Below are 20,070 nucleotides of genomic sequence, written 5' to 3'. Positions count from 1 at the left end.
TTCTGATTCCAGATCAACCAGTCAGGTCACTTGGCTTAAGCCTTTCCATTACTGTGTACTGCTCTATTTGTGGCCTCTACCACATGCTAAATTAAAATTAGCCAAATTCTTACTTGTTAAAGTGAAACAGTCAGCTGCAAAATTGCTACTGGGGGGAAAACCAAGATATCAAGTCAGATATCAAATAATAAGAGGCAGGGATGAGCAAATAGGTTCCAAATCACTAGTCCTATTCTAAGATGCTTTATGAATGCAGGCTCTGGGTTTGTCGAGTATCTGTCATGCCTTGATCACAAGTCGAATGCGATTACTCACAGTTTCTAGATATAAAAAGACAGAAATGCTCATCAACTCAAGACTTGTAGACAAAGGACTTCGGGGCACTTCAAAAGATGCCTATCCACAGGGGATAGAAGGTTTCAGAGCGCTCTGTTGTCTGCAGAGGAGATGTATTAGCACGACAAGCAGGCTTGTTTTTTAGTCTAAACAAAATCTCTGATGCAGACAACATAGACATTTCTTTCCCTTTGTTTCTTGCTTGAAAATCTATCTTCTAAAAAAAAAAAAAACTTTGCTAGGAAGACATTTTACATCAATCAAACCCATGAGGCCATTTAGTCAGAATAAGGAGCAGAGTATAAGCTTTCTATGGAAACCATGGTGGAAATAAAACTATTAAACTTGCTACTGCCTACCTTGCTACATTGCTGATCTGTAAATGCAGGTTTATGATCTTAGGTCAGTAGTATTCCGACTCTGTGAGTCTTGATAAATTAGAACAAAGATGCTGTTTGCCACCAGGAGCCTGCTGGAAGGGGCCCTGCTGGCAGTCTGTTAAATGATGCATCAACAGTGGGTGCTGCTGACTGCAACCAACCTTGGCAGAGTGGTGTCAAGCACACACATAACCAAGCATGGGTACACATACACACAAATGTGAGGGAATGTGCATACACACCGAGAGGAATACTCACATGAGCAAACAGAAGAACATTCAAAAGGCATACAAAAACAAGAAGACATAGACATAAACCAACCTTGACAGACTGGCGGCGGTCCATCCATCTGTAGCCTCTCTCCAAGTCGGCAGGTCAGAATCTCACTGCCCACCAAGGTGAAGCCTGGCAAGCACGAGTACCGAATAATGTCCCCTGTGAGGTCATTTACACCAGCAATCATATCAACACACACGCACACACAGACACACACAGGTCAGGAGTGGACATATCCATCCATTCATTCGCCCGCACAGGTACAAACACACACACATTCCCGCAAAGCTACATTAGTTAAAGTCTCCTCAGCACCAGCACTTGAAACAATAATCAACACATTTTCTAATGAAGACTGACAGCCCCTTAGCTAGCTGCTGTACTGAAGGCTCTTCATTACATTACAGAGCCACAGACGTATACATAAGTGTGTGCACACACACACACACAAAATCTAAATTACACTCAATTTCAAAGGCACAAGTAAGGCAGCCACTAGCCATGACTTCCACTTCACTTTGCTAATCATTTCTGAACACTGAAAATACAAACAGCTTATAAGTAGAGCTAATTAGCCTTGCCCTCAAACTAATATTTTAATGCATGAAGCATGAACAGATAGGAAAACTCAAAACAAAGAAAAGAAATATGAGAAGGAAGAGCAAGGAGCAAGACTGAAAAACAGAGAGAGATAAACAGCACATCGCAGGTGAAATGAGATGGTAAAATCTGCAACAAAAAGCCCTTTCACTACAGTGGTCTAGAAAATATATATATTCAATAAAAATGTAGAACAAACAGAGCTGCTTCAAATTACGGAATGGAAAATGGATAGATTTATTATTAAACTCAAAACAGGTAAGAGTGTAAAGACAAACAACAAATACATAAACAAACAGTGGTTTTGGAATGAATGATTGAGTAAAAGACCAAAACCATTTGATATATCTATTCATCTTTTTCCTCTCTGTCCAGGGCCGTCAAAGCAAATAACCCCTACATCTAGTGCAAACAGATTTTATTACACATTGTCCCTGGCTGGTAAAAAGGCAAAATAAAATAAGACAAACCTATTTCAAACTCGTCATCATCGGTTAGGATAGTAGCGTTGGCAACAGGAGGGGGAGGCTGACATGTTCTCAGCTGGTAAGCTGTTGGGGGGGAGGACAAACACTGAACTCTGAGTATATGTGCATTTGAAAACAGAAACAGAGAGAGGGAGTGTGTGTGAGTGTTTTCTATTCAGCTGCAGCAATCTTTACTCTCTCATCATACTGAACTTGATTAGATCGTAAATTGCCTCCCATCACTGTTAATGATCATCAAACACCAATCACTAATTTATCTGAGGAACATTTTATTATTAATCAACTTCTTTTCAAAGGGGCGTTTTAATAGTGCAGACAAAAAACAGGCATGAGAGAGGATTCATCATTTATCGTTAGACAGTACTGGAAGCAATACCAGGAGGAAAATTAAAGCATTTCAATATACAAAGAAGGGGACAATCTTTCTCTGCTCTCTTTTGATGTTCGTGACTACCACATGGGTCCCGCAGTGTCACACATGAATAAAGATTAGTACAGGAATGTAGGACAGTGTCCCTACATATATGGTATCACAGGGGAGGTTACCATAATAATGCAGCTCAAAGAAGCCACTGGTGCTGAAGTCACTGTGGAACTTGATGAGGATCTGGTTGGCGGTTGTGGACACGCCATCCTGTATGGAGCTGCCGCTAAACTGACCAATCTGAGGCGAGGTCTGGTCGGGTCCATCCCTGTGAGAGAGAGAGAGAGAGAGAAAGAGAGAGAGAGAGAGAGACAGAGAGAGAGAGAGAGAGAGAGAGAGAGAGAGAGCGCAAATGATTTATGAATAAACACCAGTAGTAACTTGCTGGGATCAAAGAGCAGGTCTACGTATCCTCCAGCAGTCTTGTGGACTTAGCAGGCGTTCTGACAATCTGAGAAAAAGTTTCACATTAATCAACAGTGTCAAAGTAGAAGTTCAGTAGATGTTAGCTGATGAGGCGGTGCAGTACTCAAACTTTCCACCCCTCTGGCCATCTTACATATTGATGGGGAATAAAGTGTTTTTTTGGGGAAAAAAATAAATTATACACAATTCTGTAAAAATATGTGCAATTTCCAAAACTGCTTTTCTAACTATTTTTTTTTTCTTGCAAAATAAGTACATGCATAATTAAAATTTAGTTGGGACTTAACATTCTGTATATTAATGCATATATTGAGCTTATGACTAAGCTTCAGCCCCCGTGGCTCTAAAAGGATAAACGTGTATAGAAAATGTATGGATGATAATCACAAAATCCAAAAGCCCTTAAGTTTAAATCATGATTTATAAGGAAGTGTAGCCCTGAGAATCATAACTTAATTTGATTCTCAAGGAAATCCAAAATTTTTATCCTTAATTGAGGGAAGAGTGGGCTGTTATCGGTGAGGGTTGAATATGTCTGTGGGAGTGTAAAACCACATATATATCACTGTAGCTACAGTATACGGCAGCTTATTTCCAATTCAATGACGTGTCTCTATTTAAAAGCTCAAACTTGATGTACACTAAATGTCATAGCACTATAAAAGTGTGGCAAACGTTATGAGGAATGCTTGTTTCAAATGATAGAGGCCTGTCCACCAACTCACCAACTTCAGGCATCTCTAATTTATGAAACAGATACAAAGAAAAGAGAGCAGGGCCTGAACAGCCACTGAAATAGTGATTGGCACAATGTCAGTAGTGGAGAGGCAGCACCCTGAGATGGTGAAAGACCCTGAATGTTGTCAGCCTGGTGTGTCTAATGCGTCCCTTGAACAGCCACCCACCTCGGGTATTTGGAACTGCTCCCCCAAGTGAAGGAGTTTAAGTGTCTGTGGGCCTTGTTCCCAAATGAGGTTACAGTGATGTGAGGAATTGACAAATGGCATGGAGTGAAATACCATGTTGAAAATGGAGCTGAGCCTGAAGGTGAAATTTCTGATTTATGGGTACAAAAAGTTGAAATAAGCTGCCTGTGCAGGTTGGGGTCATAGAGTAAGAAGCCAGACATTTGGGATGAGCTTGGAGTAGACCTGCTGCTCCAGCGCTCCTGCTGAAAAGAGTTAGTTGAGGCAACACAGACATCTAATTAGGATGCCTCTGGGGAGTCTCCCTGTGGAGCTACATCAGGCACGTCTGACTGGGAGGAGACCCCGGGGGCAGACCCAGAATACACTTATATATTCCAGCTGGCCTGGGTGGACCCCAGGATCCCCCAGGTAGAGCTAAAGGGAAGTAGCTGAAAATGGATGAAAAGATAGATGTTGCTTTGGGTAATATGACAGCATATATCTTGAGACAAAGCTGAGATTTGCTATTCGATTCACTAGATTAGCCAAAATCAGACATTTCCACAAAGTTGTCTCTAACTACAGTATACAGCAAAATTGAATACACCAGAATGCAATATCACTTAAATGTCAAATTATCCCAATTTGTATCACCTCTCAGTAACTGCATTTTTCACTGCATAGGTGACAAGTAGAGTATTTCCCCTTATGAACAATCAAAAAGAAATCCTTCAGAAAAACTATACTGAAAATGGAGGCCTCACAGAAGAAATGTGCTGTGTTTCCCTATATGTCTGTATCACAGCTCCGTGTGAAAATGAGCTCCTTATTATTAAAGGGTTTGAAAAACCTGATTGTGAGATTCCACAAATATGGACAGGATAAAGGCAGATTGGTAACTTACTAAAAACCTGTGAAAACAGACTGGCACCAGTAATCATTAGGTAAAGAATGAGCACAGTACCACTAAAATGATACCACAGACCTTGCACCACTTGCACAATGGAGCTGTTAAAAACTGACTGGCAAGTGCTTCAGCCTTGGCACAGGGGTTACCAATGGAACACAAGAGTTTCTGTGAAACATCAGACAGTGTGAAGAACGTTGCATAATGTAAACGTCTAAAAAGACAAAATATTGTTTGCTCTTCAGTACAAAACTGCAAGATGAAACATTCCTAAAGAAAATAAATGTGAGCCTGATGAATACTGGGAGCACATTCCTTGGCTAGATGAGGTCAAGATACATTTTTTTGCTCAAACGGGATCCAGCACCTGGCCAGGACGACGACAATGAATGAATAATTTCAACGTTCAGGTATAGGGCTTGGGGTTTTGATAAAACTGGGCTGCATGACACCAAAAGGTGCTGGGAAGATGACTTTTAGAGATACTCCACCGTTCAATTTAGAAGTAATGCAGTTACTGTGCGTGATTTTGCACAAGTGCACCCACTTCTGCTGTATACCGTTTAAACTTCTAAAGTGAATTACTCAGAACATTTATTCACAACATGTATCCCATTCCCTATATCAGCAAAAACCTACATTAACCCAGAACATTTCCCCCTGCCGCAAGATAACTGGATGGATAGGTGGATGGCTGTGGGGTAACAATAAAACTTGTCATTAGTGATGAAGCCATTTATGAGGAAAGTGCTAGCTGTTAAATCCAAAACAGAGAAGCATCTCTGCTAATGAAAGCTGACTTTCAAAGTCTGACCATGACCTGTGTCTAAAATAAGTAGCCAAATGTTGGATAAAGTTTTAGATGTCACATGGAGAAACAACCCTACTTACTATACAGAGAGCAGCTTTAAAACCACCAAAAGTGAAGTGAATAATCATTTCACTGCAATGCTATGTTCTGCTGAGAACTCTTTAATCCTAGCATTTCTGTAGATACTACTTTGGATGTCACGACCACTCACCTAAACATTGTTCCAGACTAAGAACCTCCCTCCTCCTCCCCCTTTTTGCTGATATTTAGAATAGTTGGAAGTTAAGTGGAGTCAGGTACAGGACAGATTACAATTACTGGAGCCACCACACTGAGCTTCAAAACTGGTCTTCAGTAAACCTATGGGTGATGTCACAGAGCAGGGGTGCCCAATCCTGGTCCTCGAGAGCCCCTATCCTGCATGTTTTAGATGTTTCCTTCTTCCAACACACCTGATTCACATGATCAGGATCATTATCAAGAAGCCTGATAATGATCCGGATCATGTGAATCAGGTGTGTTGGAAGAGGAGAAACATCTAAAACATGCAGGATAGGGGCTCTCGAGGACCAGGATTGGGCACCCCTGTCTCAGAGGGGTTGTCTGTCTTTATATACACTAAATGTAGCTGACATCCCAGGCAGAAACTACCAAGGAACACTGAAAGATCTCTAGCAGTAAACACTGCGTCTGCATTTCCCCGATTCAAATTTGCCAGAACAAGCCCAAACCACAGAGATCCCACCCTGCAGCTCAGAGGACCTAAAGGATTCACTGCCGGCTCCGGTGCCAGACACCACAGGATACCCTCAAAAGTCTTGTGTTCATGCCCTGATGATTCTGCTATTTTGGAGGCACGAGGGGGATATTAAGCAGTTGGTTTCAGTGTTGTGGCTGATCTGTGTATATAAATGCTATTTCTGAACAAGAGAAAGGTTTTTCATTACTGGCACTATCAGGCAGCTCCAGGCCTATTCAGCAGAATGATGTACACTAAATGCTTTTTGTATGTTTGTGTACCTCTAATATCTTATATATTAAAAAAGTCTTATTGCAGTTTCATTTCAGAGTGATCAGCAAAATGGGAGACAGCAGTCGGGCAGGGAAATGAAATGTTTCCATCAGGGGACAGATTGTTTATGCGCCATTTCATTTGAAAACAGTAGTGCTAGTAGCTCCCTCTTCCCATACTATGAATGGCAGCCCCAGACGCTGGAAGGCATCTCCCTCCTTTTTCACCCATGAGGACTGCTCCATGACTGCCTCAGGCTTACTGTACAACAGAGAGGCTACTGAAAAGTACAGGGAGAAGGAGAGACCGAGACAGCTGCAGGAGTGACATCAGGCAGGTAGTATTGTTTACCGCTGTACAACTGTCTGTTAAGAGCTAAAGTTTCTACTGTTTCTACAAACTAACAAACATCCCGAGTAACTCAGACTTGATGTTTTCATGCTGATACACATTTCCATCCTTTTATGTAACTCACCAGGGGGATTTGGAGTTAAACATCTACCATAAGTTTGGTGAGCAGGGGAGGAGGGACACACCGTGGCACAGATTTCATTTTAATTCCGTTCAGTTAATTATCTGCTTTGTTTTAGGTAGAGGCTGCAAGGAAATACATTTTTAGAAAAAGAAAAATGAAGCCACAGTTGTCAAGACAGAGGTCAACGTATTCAATTGGTTGTTGGCTTGAGACACATTGCAAGCTGTTTTGTCTAACTGTCAGATGTTAAATATCTCTTGTGCAGCTTTTGCATTTGCTTTGCAAGGAATGGAAATACTTGCTAAAAACCCCTCTGGTAAATATATCTATGCTTTTTTTTTTACCTTGTTAACATGTCCGTGTAGTGATATCATGAGCAAAAAAAGCAGACAACACCATAGCTGAGTATTGTCAACCTAAAATTTCAGTATATGAATGACAGTTTAAAAAACACAGATTCAGACTTTCAGGGTTTTATACATAACAAACACAAGGAAACTTGCACTGTGTTTTTTTTTTTTGTATCATTCTTCTTCATATTCAGCTTCCAATCCGAACATGTATGGTTGAATTACTTCAGGGTTACAACCTACTATTGTGTAGTGCTTAGTAAATTTGTGTTGAGTATTGTCATAAGTGAGCTGGTGTGCTTCATAGTGTTGCACATTTCAAAGGAAGCAACAGTGTATGGTTACATCTAAACCATTTTAGGGCAGGAAGGGATTATTTTCGTGGAAGAAACCTAAATATGCAACTTTGATAAACAGAGATGACTTTTTAGAGGTTTATACAATGACTTGAGAGGGAATTTAATACAGCCTGGAAATCTTACATACTCTTCCATCTTTTTTTCCCTTTCGTTAGGACTAATACTTTAGTTGTCAAACCTCTTGGGAGATAGTCCATTAGTAACGCACTGGATGTTAGTGATGCAGGTCGAAAAATATCTCTGGCTTGGGTGGGTTGGATCAAAATGCAATGAAGCATTAGTCAGCATTATGAATAAGTTATAAATAACTTATGGAAACATTGCGTGCAATAGACTAAGCTGTGATTACTGGTCCACCTTTTCCTAGCATCTCACACACAAACACACATGGCTGCACAGAAGGGTGCAGATCCTCTTATGGACTGGCTGTCAATGAACTGCATTAGGAACTGAAGTATTTATCATAAATTTCTCAGAACTCAGACTGTAATTTCGAAGTAAGTAGTGGACTGTTGCAAGAGGATCACAGAGACATACTACTGCCTGTATTATTTCTGTAATATCCCAAAATATTACTGTAGTCATTCACTATCATCTAAGCCACAGAAAATAAACCCTATAACAAAATATTTTCATGGAGGCATGACTGCAAATACAGTTTTTACTATAGCTGTTCAGTGTACCCTTGGAGAGGAGCAGGGGTCCTGCAACGGGGGTGGTGGCCTAGTCGGGTCGAGTTTAGGTAGTTGAATTATGGATATTTTTTCAGCTTTTACAGATGGGTGGGTGCAGATGTTAAAAACTCTGACCTACACATCACTACTGTATATCTCACAAACTTGGTACATATTTTAACATTACCATGGATATGCATATTTTCTGTGGTTCGCTTCTTAGTAAAGTCAGTGTAACTGGTCTGTAAAGGACACAAACACTAGTAATAATCGAGAGCGACTGCTTCCAGACCATTAGATATAGAACTCCGTTTTTAGCTCTTTGTACAGAGAACAGTGTGTTGAATGTGTGCTGATGAGTGATTAATAATGTCATACTGAGAAAGTAATGAGGACTTACCACACAGTGATGTAGTCGTAGATTGGCTCTGTATTGATAACAGAGAAATTTATGTAGATGCCATACCCAGGAGGCACTCTGACAGTCCACATGCAGTCCTGGAAGTGTGGATAGTCAGCTGGGTGTCCAGGAGAATAAATTGTGCCATTCATGGATGTTATATTCCCACCACAGAGTGCTGGAGGGAGGGAAGGGTGAAAGTCAGAGATGCTGGACGAAAATAGAAAACCAGTCTTATCTCAAGTCATAAAACTTTCTTACATTGCCACTAACAGTTGATAAAACAAACCATAACAGCATGTTATTGGGTTATCACTGATATACTAGAGGAAGAATACACCTGTTAGATACAACTGAAGGGAATGGTTACTGGTTGCTGTGAACTTGATGACGCTGACTGATTCTGACTTTAAAACTTCTTCCGCCATACCCCTTTAGATGTGTAAAAATCTGACTTTGAACTTGGAGTCAAAGCCAAAGCACTATCTCTGGGATCAAAACAGGACTGTAAACTTGACAGGAACAATACGGTGGATGAGAAGCAAAACAAATCTATTTACACTCCCTGAGACAAATACCAAACTACGCTGTGGACTTCAAACGTGTGAACTGTCGCTGCACCCAACAGTTGAAAGATGATTTAGCATACCTGCATGACATCTGAGGAGACTTCTTGAGATTTACAACACAGACAGGCGTATTATTTGTAATAAAGACTTGTAAATGCTCCATGTATCATTTTAATGGGCCGAATCAGTTTATAGTTCAATAAAATGCTGCGACACTGTTGGTGAGTCAGATGCTTTAATGTGCTAGAAGAAAGGACAAGACTTATGTAAATTTCCTTTTCAAAATTACTTCTAATATCTTATTTTTGTATTTTGTTATATTAAATAGTTTCCCACTAAGTTTGGAGAAAACAGCGATATAAAAGGGCATCTAAGGACTCGTAAAAATAATTTAGCCATCATGTTATTTGGTTATTCTGAGGAAACCTTTAGGGTTTGGTAGAGCAATAGTAGGACACTTTCAGTGCTACTTCTTTTACATACACTGGCAGGAAAGCACCAGTTGTGTTGATAAGAGACACTAGCCAGTCACCTTCACAGCGAGGAATGGGGTGATTCCAGTTTCTGCTGACTCCATGCAGACATGTGAGAGAAGCTTCTCCGAGAAGAGTGTAACCCGACAGGCACTCGAAGGAAATTGTCATCCCCACGCTGAAGTCCTGACCGATCACAATGCCATTACGAAATGGTCGTGGGTCTGGACACCTCTGTAGCTCGTATGCTGAGGGAAAAATTCAAACCCAACACAGGAGTTTAATGAAACACAGATTCCAAGAGACAAGCACAATGATATCTTTGACGACCTTAAAGAACCAATACCTACAATGTGAGCCGCTGCATTTATAAATGGTGATAAATTTAAAAATGTGTCCTTCAAGGCATTTAGAAAATCTAGGATAGTATTAGGTTCACAGTCTATTGCGAATCCTTCTTTTCCACAATGGCTTTAAACATAAAATATCCCACTGAGAGACAACAAGATTACTATTCAAGGATATGTGCTATAGAATGTCTCAAAGGATGTCAGCATTGATTTCTTTTTCTTTATTCTAAATCTTACAACCTCAGTGACAGCGTATGCCTTGAAGGACTAATCTTTGTCTCTCATCCGTATCTAATGTAAATGATTGCCAGTGTTCTGTTAGATACCTTGTCAATCTTCTTCCACTTTAGCTGCTGCTAGAATAAAACCCAATTTTGACTTTAAAAACCTTTGCTCCTTACCCTGGTAGACAATGTGGAAGCCGGGCTTGTTCTGGGAGTAGTCGCTATGGAAGAAGAGAGTGGTCTCGTGGGTGGTGCTAAAGAGAGAGTTGGGCACCACAGGGCCACTGAACCGATCAATCACTGTTCCCGTCTCAAGGCTCCCACTGCGCACCTCTAAATAGTCATGAACAGGCTCTGTGGAGAAGTTCAGAAACTGCAGATGGATCCCTACAGAGCAGAAAGAAAAGGGTTAATGCAGGAAGCAAACTTAAGAAAATCTGAATAAAGCCAAAGTTAGTTAATGTGCATATTCCTTTCAATTACTGCAGCAGGATGTTACTTCAAATGTATGCATAAAAGTAGCAGGTTCTTTATTACTGTGAACAAGAAGAGAGTGGGCAAGGGAGAGCGAAAACCAGAACAATGTAGAAGAAAGCAGTACAGAGACATGAGAGCTAGCACAACAAAAAAGAAAAAGACAGAAGAAAAAAGGAAAAGGCAGAGGGAGGGGTTACAGACCGAAGCCAATAGGGAGTTCAACTCTCCAGCTGCAGTCCAGGCTGCTTTGGTAATTCCCTGGAAAGCCCGGGCTGAGGATGACGCCGCTGAAATCTGTCATAGAGCCTCCACACTGAGCTGAGGGAGACCAACCAAGGAGAAAGAACATGTCACTTCTCCACAGAAAGGCTCGATAGAAAAACAAAGAAAAACAATGACTAAGGGGGGTAAATGTGGAGGGAGGGCAGAGAGCATTTGTCTTTGTGTGTACAAGTTACAGTACATGCATAATTGTTGTGCATGTGTACAAAGAAAATGGAAGAGAACCAGTACTGTTTATGCTGAGCATGTACATTATACGCTCATGTGTTTGCATGCAGACTGGCGTGTGGTTGAGCACATCTTTTCTTGTGCTTTTACATCTCCTCTTGACTGTGTGGATTATGCTCCATATGGGTATTCATGAAGATAACTGAATAAGGCACATTCCTTGTTTGGTGGAGCTTTAAATCAAAATAAATGAGGGAGTCAATATTCAATACACCAACACAGTTCTCAGCTCAGCGGTGATAACTTCACCCTCCCCCCGCTACACCCTACGTCTTTGCTTTGATAGTGTGGTAGAGAACACTTCAGCTGGCTGTGAAGGTTACACTCATCCCCTCTCCTACTCGAGTCTTACATGAACACCCAGATGCCTATAATCTTATAAACCTGTAGCTAAACCATTCCTCTTTCTCCCATCACAACCCCAAAAGGTACATTTATGTGGCAAATGGTAGGAAACACAAGGGGTTTTGCTGCTATTTCTTGGGGGACTATCAACTCAGACCAGAACATGAGGAAAACTATCTTGGGATTTAATTGCGTTGCTGGTGGGGGAAACCTGCTTGACCTGCTTGTGTATGAAATGAAAAAGAAGAGGAGAGGAGAGGCACTTAGGAGGATGTTACACTGTTTGTGCAGGGGCATGCAACCACTTTGATGTGGGTTTATCAGCAACAAAGTGAATACAGATCCTCGGGTGTTTGGGTGAGTGTATGTACTATAAACGAGAGAGGAGTTAAGCTAACGAGTGAACACGCACAACCGAGAACATGCCTGTCAACAGTAAAGCTGGGATTTATGTCTGCAGTGAACTGTGAAAACCACAGGGACAGAATATTTACATGAAGACTGCAGTGTGCAGGCATGCAGTTTTGTCTGACTGTGTAAATGACACTGGAAGGGTCCATTTGCACTAATGTGCACTTGTGTAATTGGGGGAAACAAAACCATGAGGTGTCAAAAGACAAAGCGCAGCACTTCCTTGGTAATCTCTGGAATCTATCACTGTGGCAATCAACATCAGAGGAAGTGTCAGGGGAGACTACAGACTTTCATCAGGGGTATCAGAAATCAAACAACACATGAGATGGTGCAAAGCCTTATTGATTTTCAACTGAAGGGGAAAACAGAAAATTCATAATCCCAAACCCTCAAGCCATTCATGCCCAACCATCATCTTTTCCCCTGATCTTACAATGAAATTGTTGCTCTTCCTAATACAATAACAAGTGCTCTGTGAGGCCACTGATCTATTGTGTCACTGCATGTGAGTAAAATATTGGTATGAAAGAAATAGAAAATAGGGAGAATAAAAAAATAAACAAGTCAATGAAAAAAAGTTGAATGACAAAATATAAAAGAAAGAGACTGTGCCTGCATTTGGTGCAACAAATATGGTTCTTCTGTCTACAATATCACCTCATTGAAATCCTGTTCACTAGAAATGTCAGAAAGTATAAAATAATACATTACCTAAACACAGCGGTACGGGGTAATTCCACCTTCTGACGGGACCAGGCATGCAGGTAATATATGCATTACCCTGTTCAAGAAAACAAACAAAAACAATCTATTCACCATCTCCAAAATAATGTGCAGTAGAACAGAAAATGATCAAACCAACAGCTATCTCTGCAGATTTTATGTCTCTCTGAAGAATCTTTGAAATTAGTCAGCCAGATTTCTTAAAACTGTCTCCTGTGTGTAAATATTTATTTGTATCAAGAGCAGGAAACAGACCTGTTGCTAATAGGTGGGCAGCAGGAGAACCATTTGGGTTCTGACCACATAGAGATGTGTTACAGCGTGAAGTAAAAACACAAACATTCCATTTTCTATTAAATACAAAAAAAAATAAAAAATCTAACAGTGAGGTTTAATATTTATAACTGTTTTAATCCATTCAAATCTTAAAGTCAAATTCAGCCTGGAAGTTCACCGCATTGAAGATGTTGCAAACATTCAGGTAGAGTCTCAAACATCCACACACACCAAACCTGAAAGCAGATTGTTATCAGAGCACGGGTGTGTATCCACAGCTATACCACAGACACACACACCTGAGCTCAACGATCATCCATACTTGTGCTTTTGTTTCTACAATGGCCTCAAGTCTATTTCTGGTATCCAGACACTCAGCCCGAAGATGTGTGTAAGAAGTTGCTGGTTGGTCCAGAGAGAATGTGAAAAGGAGTGAACGCCCGAACTGGGAAGAAAAATCGGTGTGGGATTAGTGAGGCGACTGTTAACACAATCCATCGCCTGTGGCCTTGGAAGGGTCTACAGCTCAAAATGCCTCAGCTACAGCGCCTACTCAGGGAGCACTGGAAGAAGTTAGAGCTGCTTTGTAAAAGACACACATACTAAGACAGAGAAGCATGCAAGCAGAGTATACACATATTACAAATAAAGATGGAGGCATAAATACGTGGACACTCGCCTCGCCACACGCTTGTGCATTCACTTAACTCTTTCCTGAAATCTGTCACACACAAAAAAAACCCAAAAACAAACAAAAAAACAAAACAAAAACAAACGTGATAACGCTGTCTGTGATAGACTCCACTTTTGGGGTATTTCTTGAAATTGTCACCCTTGACATATGATTCACTTATCAATACTCTAAGACAGCTGGAGATCAGCACTGTGTGCTTTAACCTACCTGTAATGAAAAGCCTTGATCGCACTGGAAGGAAACCATGTCACCCACAGTGTAACGGTCGCCCACTCGTTGGCCGTTACTGGGAGGCAGCGGCTCTGGGCACGAATCCAAACCTATTGCTTAGGACAGAGTCACAACACACAAGTGTGGACAGCGATCATTCTTCTGCATGATACAGCTATGATGAAAACTGCAACTGCACATTTAATATTGCTTCATTGTCCACAAGCCATTGTATGTTGTCTCGGAAATATTTACATTTAATCAACCAATAGAAATGGAAATAATTAAATCAAAATCAAACACTTTACCATATAATTACACAGTCCCTCATTTTAATGTGCTTGTAATTGCATAGTAATTGAATGAGTAATTTTTTTTTCTCCTTTCCCCTCATCATGATGCTTAGAAACTGGGACAAGCCATGAAGCTATTCTACTCGTGGCTGTAATCGCAAAATCCTTCTGACTGTGATCTGAAGGAATCACTGTGAAATTACAAAGCAATCCCTGAAGCATTACTTGACAGACGCATTGAGCTCCATCGGAACAAAATGATTACAGTGCCACTTGCCAGGTAGTGAGAGGCCTGATGCTGTGTTTTAATGCCTTAAAAGCAACGGTGGTGCCAGCTGTGGGCTATATCGACGTAGGACATTTTAAGTGAATTTAAGCTACATTCAGTTTTACAGAGACAAAAAAAAAATACAAAAACATAGTCAGGTCTCGGTTTCATTTGTCCTTGAGGTGACTAAATACAATGACATGCATCTGCAGGCAGAGAAGAATGTGTTTCACAATTAACTTGCTATTGACTGACCTATTAAGCTGTTACACAGTGAGGTGTAGCACTGGAAAAGATGCTTAATGTGAATGTTTTGCAACTGACACAAGTAAATAGGTTGTTTGAATGCTATTTGGATGCATAAAACTCATTGGCTGCTGAGAAATGGGAGAAAGTGTAATAAAGTGAAAAGACTCTGACAAGCACAAATACAAACATGAAGTTTTGTCCTTGATGCATAATTCGTAAGTGGGCTGTAGGGTGAGAGGTTGTGGGAAGGATACAAATACAGCAACACAAAAAAAAAGCCATCCCATCCGTGTGCAGGCACAGATGAAACATATACACACCACTTTAAGAAAGGAAAATACACACACTTGTACAAGCACTCACACTCAAGCCCACTCAAAGAGTTAACAGGTCCAGAGAAGTAGGTGGGTGGATGAATGTAAACATAGCAGCAGATATGGCCGAAAAAGATTCAGAATATTTTATAGGCAACTCTTCAGAGCACCAAATAGCAGCAGTGGTCACTCCACTCTACATCTAGCAAAAGTTACAGAGGATATTTGAGTGGGAGGAGATGGTAACCCAGGAGGCGCAGATCTGGAAGCAATGTGAAAACAAGCACAGATACAACAATTCAACGGAGAAGAGCTACTGTACAAGGAGAGTGGGTGGATTCTTTGAAGCTGTGAAGTTTTGTCATATGTGGGTTTAAATGTGACTATGCTTATTAAATATTACTTTGACAAATTCTTCGACTTTGAATATTTTAATTGATTTCAAGGAGATTTGGTTTCACAATTCATGAAAGGAACCCCGTCGCTGCTATAGTGTCAGCTGCCAGAAGGTAACTCTGACATCAAAGCATAATGCAGCTATAAATTAAACAGTTCCGTGAAATTATCATGTGTCCTAACTGTAGGGAACAATCAGCCTTTCTCTTGCAGTGTTCTGGGGAAACTAGAAAATGGTCTTTAAAGCAGTGCATTTTCTTTTACTTAAATTGTGTCAAACGATAAAAATAAAAGATTGGTAAAACACTGTAACACAGGGTGCTCTGGCACTGCTTGCATTATATAAACCAACAAAAGAAAAAGTGTAAATGTGTTTTTCACAGCATAAAACAAATCAACTCTGTAAAACCCTCATGTATTGTCACAAAGCCTTCAACAAAACCTAAAGTAAAAAAAATAAAAACAAAGAAAGAAAAAAAACAACTTTGCTTTTAGAACAAAGTAAGGTGTCACTTTCCACAGCCAGAGGGCAGCGAACCAGATCTTAACAAATAAACCTTTGCACTCTGCTCAGGTTGAGAGCGGCTGCCCACTAACACATGGCACCAGTTCCTGTTGCGCTCGAGATGGTTTTCAGTAAAACTGTCAGAATGCACATTTTGGCAGAGACTGCTGTCACCCTGCTGTGTGAAGGTCAACACCTGTTCCTGCACGTACAGCCATGTTTGGAATGTGTCCCGTCCCCCAAAAATGCTTGAGATTTTAAACCGAATGCCTTTCCGACTGTATCTAGCATCTGGAATTTGCATATTATGTATCATTAGTTCCTATCCAAGTGTGCCCACAAGCCAAGTGTGAGGATTGTGGCTGAGAGTTATTTGATTTCAAAATGTATCACACAAGCCTTGGCTGAAAATCAAGCTATTTAGCGAGTTAACATGTCCATATAGTAGGTCTTTATATGTTAAGAGATATATCATGAGCGAACTAAGCAGTCAACACGGCTGAACATTTCCACCTTAAAACTGCAGTGATGACAGTCTCTAAAACACAGATTTACACAGACGGGGTTTCATATGTGACAAACTCAAGGAACCAGTCCTTTGAACTGGCAAGGTGGGGCTTTTCATATCACTGTTCATCTTCAGTGAGTTTTCTGGCTGTATTACACCAATATTAGAACTTGCTATTATGTAGTAGTTTTACAGTGTTTGTGCAGAGTCCTAAGTGAGCTGCTGTGCTCCAGCTGCAGTAAGCAGCAGAGCAGTGGGTGGAGAGAGAAGCAGTGATTTAACAGATCTGCACATTCAAGAGGAAGCAATGGTGTTGTGTTAGAAGCAAGCAATCTAAAACAGGCAGGGATTATTATTTGAATGGAAAAACTTTTATACATATAGATGAGTTTTTAGGGGTTTAATCAACATCCAAAGGGATTAAAAAAAATTCAATCGACTTGTTAAGAAAACATCAGCACTCTTTAGTATTCAAAAAGGCAGGAGAAGGTTGGTCATCTTCTTTTTACCTGCCAGATAGCAAAGGAACATGGAGGTCACATAATATTAAAGAATGTACTCTATGGAAAAGAAGTCTCTTTTTCAAGGTAAACATAACCGATGGTTCCAGTTTATGAATCATAGCAGTGTGGTTATACAAGTGTAAACTGAAACCATTCTTAATGAAATTTAGTCTGCCACTTTATGTGCCTAAACATGTTCACCAGTGCATCCATCCAGGTGCAAGCCCACCCTGAAAATTACAGCAAGCATCAGGGCAAATAAAGAGAGTAGTTTCCTGGTGGAATTTAGACTACCAGTAGCTTTGTAGTACAGGTTCACTGACATGCATGATGGAAAGAACGGAGGCCTTTTGAAGCCAGCACTGCCATTTTACATACAACTACAACATGCATTCTGGCAGTACAACATAAAATAGAGAGTACATATTATTATCAATGATAAGATTGGAATTAGCACATCAGTGCTATAATGTTCCTTGAGTGATGGAGGTAGAAAACAGTTTAGAAAGATTTTGAGGCAGATTCAGAAGATAAATGTCTTTCTAAGGTGTCCATCAATTGATTTATTTGGTTGTACCAGTTGCTCATGTAGCTCCTATGTGGGCCTCAGTAGACTATAATGATTGAAGCCCATTGTGGGACTTCATTTGGGATGTAAACTGCCATACTGCCTGTGAGAACACACCAATTTTGCTTTCAACTATAGTGTACTGTCTGCCTTAGGAGAGCTGGTTAAACGCTTGGCTCTTAAGATGTTGTAGTGACGGGCGGTATACAGGATTTCTATGACTGGTCTCAATGGACTCCAACAATCACCCAAAGGAAACATTTTAAAAACAGATGGTTGGCTGGCTGAGTCTGTGCCAATCCCTGTTGCTGTTTTCTTCCCACTGTACTGAGCATTCACAGCATTAATTGGTAGCTAAAAACTGGAGAGTGTACAAAATAAATGGCTGGTTAAAGCCAACCCCAGTCTGGAAATAGGACTCAAAGATACAACCAACTATAGGTAGAGGACTGTCAAAATCTGAAAATGGCAATAGGCATAAGATTACAACATCACAAACTAGCAAACAGACCACAAAAATAGACATACTTAATGAGTAGTTCCACAGTGAAGCAACACGGCTCGATCACTCAGACACAAATGTTTGCCTAAAGGCAGACAGTTGAACCATATGGTAGGCGAGCTAACTAATATGAATAGCAACAGGAAAAGCAAATGACTGGAGTTTGACTGGAGTGTGGTTTACACAGAGCATTGGGGAATGCACTTTACAAGGGCAGCAGTAGCAAATTGTAAGACAGACGTAGAGGAAAGAGCTGACTGTGAGACATGGCACTGAAGGGATTCTCAGCAGTAGGTAGCAGGGGAAGGGGGTGCAGGGTGTAGTGCAGAAAGGAAAGAGCCCACTGAGAGACATGACTACAGAGTGGTTCTAAGCAGGAGATACAAAGCACCGACTGTGAAAGACAGCAATGCGAAGTCGTTCTCAACAGTGGTATGATGCTCGCGGACTGACACGACTGACAGCAGGGACATGTTCGGTGACAGCAATGTTTTTTTCATGCATCTCTCGTTTTGCAACAAATTTGTGGAAGCTGACTGTTAGTTTGAACTGAGTTTACTCAAAAATGTATTATTCTTCTGTCATGTTGTGTATGGAAACTTCAAGTTGATTACATCAGCAGAGGTCGGATCCACTTCCTCTCATTTCATCTCAACATTATGCGGTTCATATCTCTTCCAATCTTTTGTTTTTGTTTTTTTCTGCTCCACTGACAATGACTGACAATTGGTCTCAACCACACATTTCAGCTGATGAGTTTTGAGTAACAAATAAGCATGAAAACCACAAATACCGACTTACAATCCATCTAAGAAACACAGGAAAAACATGCTATAACAGTGCCTGAGATGCAACAGTGTACTGTGTTGTTAAGAATCTGCAAAAAAGATCCATGAATCAAGAGCAGACATTCACTCCTATTTTAAATGACAGCATTTCTGAATAGGAGGACTTAATAAATCAGCCTCTCCACTGGGGACAGCTACACTCCTTAAGTTTTGGTGAATGGTAAATGTTTAGCATGCTTCTTAGAAAATATGTCCCGAAGTGAATAGCCCACTGAGAGATGAGCAAATTCAGTCCTTAAATGAAAAGGGACGAGTCCAGTAACTTGAAGCTATGGCAAAAACAAAAACTGAAAAACCCTGCCGAGGAATACCAAGCTGTAATGCCAGAGAAGCAGATGCAAACACTGAAAATTAGAAGATATAGAGAAGAAAAAACAACTTTGCCCACTGGCTCACACTATTTCTTTCTATGTCCAACTGTGCCATGCAGACCAGCTGTCCCCCTAATGTCTTATACCTCTGTGCAACAGCTGGAAGCCAGTGGCAGATGGACACAGAAATGAAGTGACAACAGACAAAGTGACAGGCAGGCAGACAAGCCGTCTCTCCTCATACCTGTGTACTCCAAGTGGAAGCCAGCGGCGGACACACTGATGTCAGACTGGAAGGTCAGGTACAGGTTGTTGGACGTGCTGTTCAACAGTTGGGGAATTGTTGTACCTGGATTATATAACATACAGAACACTGTTACAGCCAAGTCCTTATTTCAGATTTAAGCCCACAAAAACATGAGGACACAGACTAGAGAATATAGCATTTCTGTCATATTTATCAGCGTTTCCACTAAAAGATAATTGCTCAGCGACATTTTGTCGGCTATACAGTTTAATGTGTGTATCATATTCAACACACTTTCTCACTGAAGTAAGACCAATAACATTACACCCAGGGACACAAGCACAGTCCACTATTCTAACTCACTGCAGACTATTCTGTATGTGTGGCAACACTGGGATCATTTTCTCTATTGCAGGCATACGTCTGTGGCAATTTCCACGGAGACTTTTACATATAATCATAATCAT

General features: G+C 40.7%; 1 protein-coding gene across 1 annotated transcript in view; it reads right to left on the bottom strand.

Annotated features, from left to right (window-relative positions):
* LOC103353833 (CUB and sushi domain-containing protein 3) overlaps positions 1 to 20,070 on the bottom strand; it is a 218,033-nt gene that overhangs the window by 67,192 nt on the left and 130,771 nt on the right. The window contains exons 37-46 of the mRNA XM_008276992.1: positions 19,601 to 19,705; positions 14,089 to 14,207; positions 12,900 to 12,969; positions 11,121 to 11,237; positions 10,620 to 10,829; positions 9,928 to 10,116; positions 8,827 to 9,004; positions 2,627 to 2,772; positions 2,063 to 2,143; positions 1,038 to 1,151 (exon numbers count right to left, since the gene is read on the bottom strand). Coding sequence (XP_008275214.1) covers positions 1,038 to 1,151; positions 2,063 to 2,143; positions 2,627 to 2,772; positions 8,827 to 9,004; positions 9,928 to 10,116; positions 10,620 to 10,829; positions 11,121 to 11,237; positions 12,900 to 12,969; positions 14,089 to 14,207; positions 19,601 to 19,705 — 1,329 coding nt within the window. The remainder of the gene's footprint in view (positions 1 to 1,037; positions 1,152 to 2,062; positions 2,144 to 2,626; positions 2,773 to 8,826; positions 9,005 to 9,927; positions 10,117 to 10,619; positions 10,830 to 11,120; positions 11,238 to 12,899; positions 12,970 to 14,088; positions 14,208 to 19,600; positions 19,706 to 20,070) is intronic.

Source organism: Stegastes partitus, unplaced genomic scaffold (genome assembly GCF_000690725.1).
Source record: "Stegastes partitus isolate 25-593 unplaced genomic scaffold, Stegastes_partitus-1.0.2 Scaffold85, whole genome shotgun sequence".
Classification (NCBI taxonomy): Eukaryota; Metazoa; Chordata; class Actinopteri; family Pomacentridae; genus Stegastes; species Stegastes partitus.
Note: the sequence above shows the minus strand (reverse complement) of the source record. Positions and strands in the feature narration are given on the sequence as shown.